The sequence below is a fragment of the Lissotriton helveticus genome, chromosome 12 (assembly GCF_964261635.1).
Source record: "Lissotriton helveticus chromosome 12, aLisHel1.1, whole genome shotgun sequence".
Classification (NCBI taxonomy): Eukaryota; Metazoa; Chordata; class Amphibia; order Caudata; family Salamandridae; genus Lissotriton; species Lissotriton helveticus.
In genome coordinates this window covers 702,628,109-702,643,613 of record NC_136073.1, presented here as the reverse complement: position 1 = coordinate 702,643,613, position 15,505 = coordinate 702,628,109, and the positions used below count along the sequence as shown (strand labels likewise).

Genomic DNA, 15,505 nt, shown 5'->3' with positions numbered 1-15,505 from the left:
TATTTTATAGTGTCCATGACCCATTTCCGAGCTAAACCATTCAGTGAATCTCTCTCTTGATAATCAGGTAGTTGACTTCGCAACTGTCTTCTTCCCATGTTAGGGGTCGTAGTAGGCTACCCGAAAAGAGGTAAAAGAAGGTTAGTAACAGTGCTGGCCATTTTCTGCCGAATGGAAGGTGAAACTGAAGGACAAACAGATGGAAAAACGGGGTGAGATAAGGCAGGGGCAGAGATAGCAGAAGAGGCATCAGGGGAAATAGAGGGGGCACTAGGCAAAATCGTAGAGGGAGCATTAGGAGACGTAAAAAGTACAGTAGGCAAAATCGTAGAAAACACAGGTGAAACAGAGGTGGTCGGTGGGCCTGGAGGAGACTGCACCGAAGAAGTAGGAGCCAGCTGAAGAACAGCTGGTGGGTGCTGTGGAGGAGCAGGAGGCGTAGTTTGCGCAACTAAAGATTGCGGGGGTGCTGTGGCATTCTGCGCATAGGGGGTGGTGAATTTAGTAAATGCGACATTAATGGGTCTTTTTCACGCTCTTTTGCTGCCTCTTGCTGAAGAGACGGCAAAACTGGATAGCACTTATCTAGTGCCATTTTACGTTGCCTGTGCAACTGCTCATTCATCTGCTCTTCTTCATTATCTTTAAACTGCACAGCAGCTTGCATTACTGAAAGTCCCCCTTCTCTCTTATTTTTCTTAGCTAATTTAATTTCTTTTTGTTTGGCTTCTTTACGCCATAAGCGAAAAGAGTCAAACATCGCCGGCCGGGCTTTCTTTTTAAAGAGTTTAACTTCAAGGTTGTCTAAGATTTCAGAATCAAAGCTACCATATTGGGGCCATTTTAGAACACCATCTTTCCTGGTGTATTTAATCCATACTTCGTTGTAGGTGATGGGGCCTACCCCATGTTTGACATATAGCTCGTAAGTCGGAGTTCCAACTGGAGGAACCGGACACGAGTCCTCCAATCGGGAGTCCCTATTATTACCACTAAAACAAAACAAATTCCCAAGTCTAAGACTAGGCATCTTCGCTCTCTAGTCTAGTTCCAAACTTCAAAGGATTATCGATTACGATATTTCTCGTGAATACACGAGTCCTTCGGTTTTGGTGCTTGCAAGTACCAATACAAAACTTTGTATCCAAAAGATACCCAAAAGTAAGTCCAACTAAGGACTGGGAGACGCTCCACTTATACTTAACTGAAATATCGATGACGTCACCAGAAGACTCATCTCAGTGTTTCGCTCTACCAAACTTCAAGGGTCCAAATCAGGGCGATAGCCAGGGCAGCAGTCCTTGTAGCCGTCGGGAAGCGGGGAACCTCGCAGCAAAGACCTTCGGACCACGTCGACATGCAGGGGTCGATGAGGTGGTTGGCCGTCCTCCGGAATTTCCACACGAAGCTCCTCACGATCTTCTGGCTGACTGGTACCACTGGAATCGCCCCACGTTGGGCGCCAACTGAGGTACTGGGTTTTTAAGAACCGGCACAGAACCGGTAACCCAGCGGTGCCAGGGAATTAACACCCAGAGACCTCGGGTTCTTCCTGATCCAGACCTACAGAAACTCAGAGTCTTCTAGGTGAAGTCAAAGATTAGTTTATTGGCTGCAACCAAGGTAACAAGTGTCCTAGAAGTACAATACGGGTATATTCTCAGGAGACTGCACACCTTTACAAAGTCAGGCTTCTCTTCTTATACACAATTTTAGGCTCTAGGCGAAACATTCTTGGTTGTAAAGTAAATCGTTAACATACTTCTAGTACAAAGAGAAAGCAGAGTCATGATGACATGTCCATATTTCACTTCGTGCTGCCTACAACAAATCATTTGGCAAGGCCCAACATTTCATCAGATATCACTGGACCCCTAATAAAAACGGGCACCTCCCCACCATAAAGTAAGTGAAGCAAAAGAGTGGAGATAGATGTGAGCGAGATATGGCAGGTGTGCGCGCTGAAATGGTTTTATGGTTTGTTGAGCCTAGATGCTTTCTTGCTTGGCCACTGGGAGGGAACTGACCTAACGAGTTCGGCCTGGGGCAATGGTTCCAACTTGTACTGGTCATGGAAAAGTCGATTAAGGAGTATGTGTCCTTGTGGAATCGAATTCAGCTGGATTAAGGCCTATGTAGAGGGCAACACATAAATGGAAGCCAAGGGTTCAGAATGTAAATGACGATTTCGAGGTGAAATCGTCACTCGAATATGCTGAAAATATATGTACATGATGTACTCGTCATTCTCGGTCTTTTGATACCAAATTCGTCAGGTTTCGACAAAGTTTTAATTCTCGAGTCCAGAATAATTATACGAATCCAGATTTTCAGAACCTCAAAAGCCACACACACACACAAAGCCACACACACACACAAAGCCACACACACACACACTCACCCCGGGGAGTCTCCTTATTTACAAATGGGTTATTCGAGGCCCCCACCAACTCTCAGAGCTCACCCGTTGCTTCCCTCAGTCTAGGTCAGCCACACACCCATCTCTGCCCAGTAACGCCCCAGGGAACAGAGGCAAGAAAAAACTATCACAAGCAGGGAACAGAAGCAAGAAAAAACGATCACTAGCAGGGAACAGAGGCAAGACAAGGGAATTGTCTGGCACAGCTGTTCTCCTAGAAGGGTAATCTGGCAAGCAATTCACCTGCTCCGAGAAGGTCATGGGGGAGGGTTGGGGGGGTATGGGGCACACAGGGGTATTTCCAACAATCAGATCAGATCTTTCAAAGTACAATTTTAACAATCTGACCACCCCTCACTGTTGTTAGCACTGGTAATTAGATCTTCCTAGGATAATCGTGCACCTTCCAAATACAATAACATTATGAAACTTATTATGGCAAATTAATCTCGAGAACAATTTCACCAATAACAGGTTTACTTTTCTAAACATGCACAAAGGCCTAGTTTTGCTGCATATTTTAAGTAGATGGTTTCCCTTCTAAATGTAACTGCACATACATTAAATGACGGATGCAAAGCTAACTCGTAGTGCCCTAATGTCTTGCCTGACACCCTCAGACAGTACTGCTTTCAAAATACTTTTATTTCCGGGGCGTGTCGTTGTACTTTTTCGAAGCAACCAACCCTGTGTCTTCAAGCACAGACAAGCCTAGGCCATTTAGTGTTCTGCCAAAACGGGAGGTATTTTGCTTGCTTATCCACAGTTTTGAAGATATCTGATGTGTGGCATAGGCAAATAAAATAATCTGCCCAGGATCACACAATGTTGTAAAATTAGCAAAACACAAATTATGGTTTATCAGGCAGAGGGGCCCCCGCCACTAGGCACACCCCTGCTCCTCTCCGCAGTTAGAGAGGTGACCCCCCCAAAAAAGAACCCCTCCCCCCCTGAGACCACCTGCTGCAAACATCCGCACTCCGACCCCAGCATGTCAGAGGGTCACAAGGCTCAACCTGCACCACCCACAGCATCTCAAGCCCCCCCTTCCAACAGAGGGGACATAGTACCTGAACCCCACCCTCCTCCCGGGGCAGGGGGAAGCCTAGCCCCCTCCCCGCCCCTCCAGGCTCACCTTGGTGCTCCCCCAAGGAGAGGGGGCCCCTCGCCTCCCCCACCCGGGTAGACCCTCTTCCACTCTAAAGAGTGACACACGGGAAGTGGGGGGGGACTCACCTTGCACCAGCCGCTTCATCTCGTGGTACCGGGCCCACATGAAGTTCTTGCCCTCCTGGGACGGGAAGGGGGCCGGGTCCGCCGAGGAGAAGCTGCGGCAGCTGCCTGGGGTGGCTGTGGGGTGGCGGGCAGGGGGAGGCGGGGGCTCCGGCCACGCCCGCCCCGCACGGAGATCCCTCGCTGCCGCTGGCCATGGCGTAGGAGGCCTCGGCGACCCCGCAAGCGCCGTCATTCCTCAAGGCAAACCGCCAGAGCGAGAGCGCACCACCAGCCATGGCCGCTGCGGATTGGACAGAGGGCGCGAGGTGCTAGCGCGTGGAGGCCATGCATGGATCGCGTGAACGCTGCTACCAGGCACACACCGTGCAAATTCACCTCCCCCTGCCTCGTGCAACCACTGCGGACGATGCGAAATACTTTATCTGTGAGCGCCTCACACCGGGACAGATCCTTCTCCCAACCCTCGGGAGCTAACCACGCCCTCTTTCTTTCAAACAACCCGCCCATCGCAGAGCTCGAGCCAACCCTCTTGTCTGGCCTGCCTTAGTAACACGAGAAGCGCAAGACCGAGGCTCGGAGCCCGGACTCCGTCACGCCGTCCCTAAACCAATGGAAATGTAAGAAGGGCAGCTCGAATAGCTGGATTGGGTAATCTCCTTTGACAGGCAAGCGGGAAAATGGGCATACCGATGAGACACACTTTTGTCAGAGGTGTTTGTTTTCATTGATTTGCCACGCCTGCAGTGTAGACCACGCCCCCTTGTTTACGCTGGTACGTGTGTGTGCTGGGACCAGACATTGGGATAGGAGACAAGCGCACTAAGCCCCGTCCTTTTCGGACTGGGGGGCGTGTTTTTTGTTCAGTGACGGATGACGTCATGGATAGAAAGGACAGCAAAAAACACGCCCCTCAATCCGAAACGGACGGGGCTTAAAGTGACGGACAAAGCTCTTCTCCAATGGCTGGCCACCGTTTAGGAAGCCAGGCAATGGATAAGAGCTAGCTCGTTTACCTCCCTACTCTAGAAAACATAAAATCTCGCCAGCGAGACTGCGCAAGCGCAGCCTAGGCTGGCCGAGACCTAAAAAGCAGAGCCAATCATAACACTTTATGTTGTATTGAAGAGTAAAAATGGAATTTGCTAGCACTTTGAATCAGGGTGGCGTAGCCCAGATTACTAGAACTTTGCATCAGGGTGGCGTAGCCCAGATTACTATATCTGTGCATCAGGGTGGAGTAGCCCAGATTACTAGCACTTTGCATCAGGGTGGCGTAGCCCAGATTACTAGCACTTTGCATCAGGTTGGCGTACCCCAGATTACCAGCACTTTGCATCAGGTTGCCATAGCCCAGATTACTAGCACTTTGCATCAGGGTGGCATAGCCAGATTACTAGCATTTTGCATCAGGGTGGCATAGCCAGATTACTAGCACTTTGCATCAGGGTGGCGTAGCCCAGATTGCTAACACTTTGCATCAGGGTGGCGTAGCCCAGATTACTATCACTTTGCATCAGGGTAGCGTACCCCAGATTACCAGCACTTTGCATCAGGGTGGCGTAGCCCAGATTACTAGCACTTTGCATCAGGGTAGCGTACCCCAGATTACCAGCACTTTGCATCAGGGTGGCGTAGCCCAGATTACTAGCATTTTGCATCAGGGTGGCGTAGCCCAGATTACTAGCACTTCGCATCAGGGTGGCGTAGCCCACATGCGCATTTCTTTTGAATTTACTTGCGTGACTCAGCAAAAGTAACGCCTTGAGTTACCTCGTGTCAGGGAGGTCTTTATTGAGGAGAGCGTAGGTGTTCCTGTGCATCCACCCATGGATTTTGATGCAAACGCAGATATACTAATGCCTGTAAACCTGGGCTTGTGCTAAAATGGTGCACTTACCCGATATCCTTATTTCTCCTCATTACTTCTGCTTTTTTGTCTTCATCTGCAGCACATATACAGAGAGGAATACGCCTCTAAAAATATTTTTGTGCAGTATGGCATTCCTTCCTGCATATAAATATTGTGACCACAACACAGACACCCTTGCGCCGCAGCACAGGGGTGTCTACGTTGGCGCTAGACTGCCATAACTCCGCCAGTGCAGGGAGAGAGTAGGGCCTGGGTCTGGTATTACTAAACTTCTCACACAAGACTGTGCAGAAAGGGAACTTGCTGCGCTGCATTCCATGAAAGGGACATAGCACAAATATGCCAAATGTACAAAGATAAGGGGCACTTCTGCTCCCTCTTTGCGCTGGGGCACTTGTGACAGCCTAGCACCAGTGCTAGGTTGTGCCATGATTCAAGGATGCTTGTGTAGTGGTAAGAATAGTTTATGTGCAGGAAGGGATACCAACCTGCATAAAACTATTCATGCAGGCGTATTGCTCTTTATAGGTGTGCTGCAGAATGCGGCACATGTGGAAAGAAGAAATAACCAGGATAAATGAAGGTATTTCTCTCTGTTATGCCAGCCCCCTAAAGTGCACCATTTTGGCTCAAATACAGATTTAAAGACTTTGAAGATCCAGTTGTGCATCAAAATCCATGGGTAGATGCACATGAATGCCCATGTTCCATCCATTGAACACTTCCCAAACACAAGGCATTGCATAACTTTTCTTACTATTCCGTGCAAAGCCATGCAAATTGGGCTTTGAGTGGCTTAATAAATCCCTACATACATTTTGCATCAGGCTGCATGAAAAAAGTGACACAACCCCAGCGGCAGCCGGCACAGGTAGGTGGGGTGGGGTGGGAGGGATGGAATCGACGGATGACAGAACAGGTATAAATAATACCTATTCCTTCGTCTGTCGGCTTCCTCCCTGCCATGCCCTGCCCCGCCCCACCGTGCTTACCTGTTCCGGCTGCCTCTGCACAACCCCAGTGCAAAAATGTTAGTAAATCTGGGTCCTCTTTTTGGTGGTGGGCAGGGAGGGACTTTAGGACTGGGACAGGGGGGGGAGGGGCATTTCTCGGAGTAATGAAGATTACCAGTAAGTAAGCAGGGCATGAGCCCTCCTAAAACCTCCACAATTTGCAGCATTTGACAGCATGTGCCTCCCAACAGACTGACTGAAATCTCGAGGAATAATACATTCATCACCAGTCATTTAATAGAGTTCAAGCGAAGAGGGAGTTAACTTTAGGAAGGAAGTCAGCAACACTGGATAGTTTTTGTGACCAAGGGTAAAAGGCTTGCTCCCATGGCGGAAGTCACTAACATGTGACTCATTAATCAGGATGATTTTACAGGGTGATAAGTGCATTTTCAAACCCTCGTCACCCCCCGCCCATAGATAGCCAACGCCTCAGGAAGTACAAACAACCACCAGGCTTTTCCCTTTTCTTTAGCAAGAACAATCTCTGCGTTCCAATGTTTACAAGCTCAGCTTCTTCAGTGTAACTAACAAAGGAACCATAAAGCTCATCTACTGACTCCCAGTTGTTCAGTGATTGTTCAAACATTCACTATTTGAACATCATAGATCAGTCTACGCTTTGTTATGAAACATATGTAAACTCCATCAACCCTTCTCTGTTATATAGCTCCTATTCATTTATAAGTAAAATACATTTTAGTTTATAGAGTGTTTCAGGTTATCTTGTAATTAAAAAAAATATATATTTTTTATACTTATTAATATTTGTAGTTCTATACAGTCCTTCTATATGGCTTTCAAGCCTTGTTAGAATTCGCGCTGCAGATAGTTACAGTGGCTACAGCTTCCCAACCAGAGGTACCTCTGCAAGAGTGTGAGTAGTGGATCAATGCCTGTAGCAAATATACAGAACACACGCCAAGAAAGCTAAAAAGTTTGTCTTGCACTTCGGTTATAAGCTATAGGTATTGATATTGCCTATTCGCGTTGTTATGTTTTTGTGTTAGTGATACGAGCAATTATCCAACTAGAATTGCCTGAATTCAGCTTGGGAAAAATGCTCAGGGATACTGCAGCCCACCTTAATCTGAACAGGATCACACCTCTGACACAGAAGTATGTGCTGACAGTCAGGCAGTCCTTAATTTGTAAAAATAAATAAGTGCCGGGGCTCTCGTCAGGAGGCAGCTTGCACCAGCCCATTTCTCCTGTTAGTGCTGCCTAAAACAGAACCAATTGCTAACCATGAAAGTGGGGATAGGATGTGGTGTAATGGCCAGAGCTGCAGACTTAGGAGCTCGGGAAACAGGTTTGAGTATCGGTGTCGGCTCAACATTCTGTGATTCTCGGCAAATCACTTAATCTTCCCGTAAATTAATGTGTCCTTAACTGGTGCTCATAAAAAGCGCCGGTGTTGATGATTAAGGGCCCGTGGTGAGCACCGGAAACCACTGGCTCAATTAAAGCACTGCAGTCAGGGCATCTTGGGGTAGGCAGGTGAGTACAGACTGAACTAAAGGATGGACTGTGTTCAATGTCCCAGTGCCCCTGATATTCTCACCCTAACATCTATGTAAATGGAGATAGAAGCTGGTGGTGTTGAGAAATGTAATCATAAGTTAGCAGACCTATACTAAAACAAATAAATGCCTTAAGAGCCACCTGCTTCTCGGGAGAGCTTAGCAAGGCCTCAACACAACTTCTCTGGCTCAGGCTCAATGGTTAATACACCCAGTCACTTATGAACAGGGACGGGCCAGTGCAGGATGGCGGGAGAGCATCCCACAAGCCCAGTGTCTTTCAGTCAGGCATGCACTGGTTTCCTCATAGATAACAGCATCAAGATTCACCAATATGCCGATGATGCTCAACTCTCCTTGAAAGTCTCCTCTGCTTCAGACATCCGAAACCTGAAACACTGTTCGTCAATCATCCAGACCTGGATGTCCAGCACCTATCTGAAGCTCAACCCAACCAAGACAGAGTTCTTGTTTTTTGTCAAGAACAAGACCCAAGATACAGTACAAACCTTGCTCAGTTACAGAAACCTTTGTGACTTCAAACCTCAGCCTTTGCCAAATGACTGGTCACTTGGAATCACAAAAAACCATCTTCCTCACCCTCAAAGTACACAATGCCAAAATAAAACAAAGATGGTCGGGTACCGGCACTCTCTTCTAAAGAAAGTCAAACCATTTCTCCTAGAAAGCAACTTCAGAACTGACTCGTGCTCTTGCATCTGGATGTGATAATTCCCTACTCCACGTCCTACCAGACTCCACACTGGCACCCTTTAGGGGCATCCTACCCACTACAACACATTTCTATCCAGTGCCTGAAGAAATATAATCACTTCACTCCCATCCTGATGGAACTCCATGGGCTCCCCCTGCCATCTTCAAAACTAGCTACATCCTTTACAAAGTTAACAAGACCAGCACCCCTGCTTATCGCTTATCCTGCAGACAAGCTCCCAATCTCTGATTGTACTCAGCACACCTGAGCCAGGACACCATCAGACTGCAGAGTAAAAAGTGGAAAAAAAGAAAATACAATTCAGCAGGCCTTTTCTGTCTATGCACCCAGGATATGGAACAGCACCCATATATACACCAGGACTGCTCCAGTGTTACTCCAATTTATGACTCACCTCTTTGAATAATACTACATCAAAATTGCATTAGCCATCCGCAACTTCCACTCCTCTAACTCGCTGACTGTAGGTTTGTCTATAAAAATGGACAATGCACCGCTGCCTTTTGACTAGGTTCGCACTATAGAAATTCCATATACATACATACATACACTGCACATGCACTCAGCGTTGTTTTGGTGTGGTACGTAGTGCTGAAGTTTTGACTGCCAGTGATTTGGGGCAATAAAGCATTATTATAAGTATTATTAACACTAATAATAATACTAATCATGTATATTTAGTTGTAAATCTATATTTAAGGTTTTGATAAAGCGCAAACAAACACCTGAAAGTACCTCAACACTAGATCTCAATTTAACAGCTGGAAATGCACAAATATGCTCAATCCTAGTCAATGAAAAGCTAGGTCTTGATCACCTTCCCAAATTTCAGTAATGTTCTTTCAGTTTAAATTTGGGAAGGAGGGGTGTTCCACAGTTTTGCAGAAACTACTGAGAAAGATTTGCCTCCCAGCGCTGATTTGTGAAAAATAGATGAATTTACTAACTGCGCCTGTTTCGATATCAGATTGCGTTCCAGCCAGTAAAGAGAGGACAGCTTGTTAGAGGGTTAGGGTTTCCAATGTACAGGTCTCTTTGCCCTATGCACAATGCTTTGAAATCGATTCTTGCTGAACAGGCAGCCAATGGACTATAGTTTATACACCTGAGATAGAATTGAATTTGCAGATGTTTAATATGAGCCTGGCTGCTGCATTTTCAACCATTTGTAACGTTTTAATGATTTTGGTTGGAGGTCCCAAAAACAGAAAAATACAATAGTCCAGGCTAGAAGAAATGAATGCAATTACAATATGAACCCTTCGTTGAACTGAAAGCATATGAATGACCCTCTTTAAAGCCTCCGTTGAAGGTGATCTGTAGATTATTTACACAATCAACAGGGATTGGGTTTTGACCCAAAGAAGAAGGCCAGACAGCCTGATCCAAACAGTAGAATGGCGAAAAGGAACCAGGGTTTCCATTTTTCTGCCTTCCAGCTTTAAATGATTGTGTTCCAACCATCGACTGACCATGGCCAAGCAGTTTTGTAGATGAGCGGCTTTCTTCTCTGGCTCACCATCTACCACCACCAGGATCTGGGTGTTATCTGCGTACAGGAGTCCGCCAGATGGAATAAGCTGGATCAAAAGAGTCAGATAGAAGTTGAATAATAAAGGCAATACCACCGACCCTTGCGTGTCTGTACTGTAATGACAAAAACAGCAATCCTAATAATAATCAGAGACCACAGGTTTCATTTCAGTAAATTCTACACAGTTCAGTGGTGTACCTTTCATTGGCTTTGCAAGTATCAGCAGTTGCATTGGTCCTGCTTGGCTTTCAGCCTTTCCACTAAAAAATGGGATTAACGTCTCTCTTCCTGGTAGCAATTTTTAGGCGCCTTCAATTAAACAGACGTGTATATGATATTTACGGTCAATAACACCCCATCTTTGACCCCTTCCACTAGGAGACTGATCAGAGTCGTGTAGTTCCCCCTGGGTTCTGAGAATCCCAAAAATAATACCCAAAGCTTTAAAAAAAAAATCAACATCCACATTATGAAGTATGTCATAAGATATGTTATTATTAAAAAGTGGTATTCGTTCTTATTGTCCTCAGAAGCATCAGAGGCCAAGACTTGTCACTTATTTAACATGAATGTTATCCATCCAGATGATTTTTTGAAAAAGCAGATTGGCTATGAAAGATAAATTTACTGGCCCAAGAGAGAGAAAAATGAATGTCCCAATACCACACCCAGCATCACTGAGTAGTCAGGTTTGAAGCTTGTCACTTAATTGGCAAAGAAACCACATACTCTAAGTCTCCTGAGCAATGCAGTGGTAGTTTTGGGATGAAGGTATGTCAGCGGCATATAGGCGTCCTCCAGGTGTAACAGTACATAACATAAATTAGAGTGGGGCCAAGCTATTTATTGTAGCTTGGACAAGGCGTGCACAACTACAAAAAGTATCTGAACAATGTAACAATATATGCAATTGAATAATAAACAGACCGCCATTAATATGTACATAATGTAACATGCAGCTTCCCATAACATACTATTCAATAATGACATATTATGATTTTTCTGTACCTCACTCCTATGTCTCTCCTCCTTCTGCTTTCCTCCTCTCCACAGCTGCCACCCAATGTCCGGCGAGTGCACGTGCAAGGCAGGCTGGGCCGGGCTTCACTGCAACGAGACCTGCCCCCAGGGATACTTTGGTGCCGGCTGCCAGGAGCCCTGCCTTTGTCTGAATGGGGGCACCTGCGACAGCGAGACGGGGCTCTGCCACTGCGCCGCGGGGTACACGGTACGTAAATCACCTGGGTGGGGGATGGGTGCATGTCCCAAACACTGCTTGCAAGTCATGGACTAGAGCTTTAAATTCCTTAGATTGGCTTATTGCAGTATTGCACCTCAATATACACCCCAGAATTTTGTGGGGAAAATATTTAGGTCCTAAAATCTTGAAAGTACATTTATATGGATAAGTATAGGTGTACTTTACTTAATTCCACCTATATATGTAGCTTGACGATGTATTTACCTTTACAGTACTCGGACGAGGAGTTAAGACTAGTAGACCTACACTTACCTATATAGTAGACCTAAACTTACCTTATCTCACTATGTTTTGGTCTTTGATATTGTCTCAACCATTTTCAGGTAGCATCAAGTTTCTTTTGACGCAATCCCTTATTTCGTCCCCGGACAGACATTGATGAGATGTCGACTCTTCCCTATTTGCTGAGTAGTCTTTGAACACAACATGAGGGTGTAAATAGAATATGAATCCAGGAAGTCACAGTAGAAATAGCATTAAATTCAGTTAGCACATTGATATCCACGCCTAAAAGAGGGTTGCTACACGTTGTTGCTTAGAATTGCCCATTAATTGACTCACAGATAAATAAACAAAACAAGACCTCATCCAGAAACTAGTTGGACCACTACTGAGGTCCACATAAAAGTGTCCAAGTGAGGGGAGGCGAATGAGGAATTGCCCAGGTACCATAGCCCTAGGTGAGACTGTTTTTCTTCTAATATGATTGAGGGATCTGTGAAGTATAACAATTTCAAAAAAATATTCAAACCCTAGACGTGCACCCCTACATTTCTTGGACCTTGGTACCTCCTGCACCAATCGCCTCCCCTGGGTCTGGTAAAAATGTATTAATCAATCAATTCTTAATATAAAACAATATAAAATGGTAATATAAAATATTCAAACGAATTGCCTACTTGAGAGGTAAGTAATATTCGTAAATGTATTTGGACAGTTGCATCGTATATATCTTCCTTAAAAGGGCACACCTGATGTTTACCTTTCATGTGTGTCACATGTGGCCAAAACACTGGTAATCTAAGAAGTGACTCAATGATCAAAGGAATTATTTTGATTGGGGACGTCATTTGATGTCTTCAAAGGTGTCATTTTAATGGCATCTGTGTTTCCCTTTCTGTGGTCATGATCAGTTCATGGCGCATGCCGAGTCAACGTTTTGTTGACCTATGACTTTCTACTTGTCACTTTGAGAAAGGGTAATAGCAGCGATGAATTAGCAGATCATGCTACTTGGGGTGATTAAATAAGAGGTATTGATCTGATTAAAAGTTGCAATTGTTACCAGCACAAAGGAACTGTTTTGTAGCATGCACTGTGCATATGTGAACTGTTATTGAAATCAGAAAACTTTTAATGCGTGGTGATTTTGCAGAGTCATTTCTTAATCATTGCTTTCGAGATGAAACGCCAAGAACATTGTAGCATCTTTACCTGTCTTAGGTAATGAAGCAAATGCTATGATTGGTCGGTAACCAATGCCAAGCATTACGCGAGTGGTGCAAAGGAACCTTAGCCCGCCCCCCACCCCCCTGCGAGAGATGGTGAGGAGACCCATGGTAATACCTATACACTCAAGCTTAGAAAATGAGGGGTGGGTACCCTTTTGTGTATAGAAGACTGCCCCCCCTACAACGCGGGGGCTGCAGGATGTTGGTTACGCCCCTGCATTACACTGTGGTGCGCTGTACAGGCGGTGAAAAAATCTGCCCATGCACTGCACCGTCAGGTGTTTGTCCACTGGCGCACCTCGTTTACTGGGAGCCATACGGCATGAAAATAAGCTCCGCCCACTACCCGTGACAGCATTCTAATATCTTTTGTTGATAGAATGACGGTAGAGGCCCTCCGCCAACCCCAATTAGAAATGCCATTGTACAGTTTCATGTCCTTGCCCTGGTGCGGTGGACAGATCTGCTTAAAACACAACAGAGTGTGTAGGCCTCACCGTGCTCCATCTACACAGAGGGAGTGGCCAGATAAGCCAGGCCTTGTAGGATTCATAACACAAGCGCCATTGAGTATAGCTGTAGCAATATTTATAATCTGAAGCAAAATGAAGTGGTTAAAAAGACATCATAGAGTGAGTTGCTATCCATGTTCATTCTCTTCTACTTTCAAGGTCTTTGGTATAAACACCACATGTTTTTCTTGCAGGGCGACCACTGCTCCAGTTACTGCCCATCCGGATCCTATGGGCTCAACTGCTCCATGCAGTGCCCCTGCAAGAACTTCCTGGCCTGCTCCCATTTTGATGGGACCTGCATCTGCAAAGAAGGTACAGTGGGACCTGCTGTAGGAAGGTTTCTGGGATAAAAGAGGAGTAGGAGGGATTTTACTGATACATGGCTCGCAATGTGTGGAAGTATGCGGCGACATCCTACAGAGATAACCCACAAAATACTCCTAATTTACACTACTCCAACTACTTAGCAGCGCCGGAGGAGAGAGCTGCAGGGCTTGGATTTAATTTCAGATTATGGAATATATACAAAGGATAGAGGTTAGCAAGTTTCTAATATAACCTTATAGCCGCCATAGCGGGCTATACCGGCTATTAAAGGCCCGCTCCCGTGTTAAAGGCCCGAGGGACGGGACTTTATTAGCTGGTATAGCCCTGATACGAAGGGCTATAAGGCTATTAGAACATTCTGCCACTAGAGGGCAGAATGTTCTAACAAATAAGACAAATTCTTCTCGAAGCTCGAGGGGATTTAAATCCCCTTGAGGTCCGAGACACCTTTGTAAAACATTGAATGTTGCTCTGCGGACCTTTACCGGCCCGTAGAAGCATGGAGCACTCCATTGTCTGCAATGGAGCTCCCAATATTCCAATGTTCTAATAGTGAGTAACAATGACTTAAATTTCACTTCATCCATCTATTCATTCATCATTCACCTTTCCTTCATAGACAATTATTCATTTATCTATTCATATTACCTGTTATTTCAGTGCTGTGAAAACACATATTTCATCTGAATAACATTAAATCCATGAATTATTTTTCATAATTCACAGATATCGTATAAAAGTATGTCAATTACTCAGATTCATTTCATGTCAAAAGTCAGTTAGACGTTCCTCTCTAAGCAGGGTAATCTCAAAATCAAAATACTTTATTCAACTTGAAATAAAAATCATAAAAGCACAAGAACAATGCATGAGAACAATAAAAACAGCTTAAGACATTAAATCTCGGAGGCACATATGTAATTTGACAGGAATAAAGCAGTGGAGGCTGGCAAAGATTGGGGGTGGCAGGGCGGGGTGGTGTGAAGAAAAAAATACACTTACCTCTTCACAGCCGTGTCTCTCCTCTGTTCCGTTCTTTTCCCAGCAAGTCCCGGAAGCAGGAAGCACACAGGCTCCCTTAAGCCAATCACAACACTGCTGTCATGAGCTGGTCTGATTGATTTGATGCTCAGATGGGGACTACAAGATTGTGCATGATCTACGCTCAGACTGTGCGTTAGAGTCCGGTGAAGAACATGCTAAGTGCGAGCCAAACCATAATGCGCACTTAGAAAGTGCCCCAACCACTCCTCCCCCTATTCTGTGAACAGCCCAGGCCCGACCCTGCCCCACCAAATGCCTCAGCAGGAAAAATAAAATGATAATAACATTGTGTTATTATCTTTTTATTTTTCCTTTTACGCACTGCTGAAAAGCAGTGGGGCACGCTCCTCCGCCTTCGCGGAGGAGCAGCCACTGGAATAAAGTGCATTGTAATCTCATTAAAAAATAAAAGAAAGCATTCAGGTTTATCAGTGAGCGTAATGTGAGGCACTTTAACTAGGAACAATAAACTAAGCAACATTTAGAAGACGTAATATATAATTAACCTTTAAGCATTGATTTTGCAAGGACACTATCAAATTAGTTCTCATTCTAATGTCCCAATCACTAGTCTTT

The 15,505-nt window shown here is 45.3% G+C and overlaps 1 protein-coding gene across 2 annotated transcripts in view; it reads left to right on the top strand.

Moving 5' to 3' along the window:
- The window catches only part of PEAR1 (platelet endothelial aggregation receptor 1), a 376,148-nt gene that overhangs the window by 290,837 nt on the left and 69,806 nt on the right, over nt 1-15,505 (top strand). For both annotated transcript variants that reach the window (XM_078671558.1, XM_078671559.1), the window contains exons 10-11: nt 11,385-11,559; nt 13,750-13,870. In XM_078671558.1, the coding sequence (XP_078527684.1) occupies nt 11,385-11,559; nt 13,750-13,870 (296 nt within the window). The remainder of the gene's footprint in view (nt 1-11,384; nt 11,560-13,749; nt 13,871-15,505) is intronic.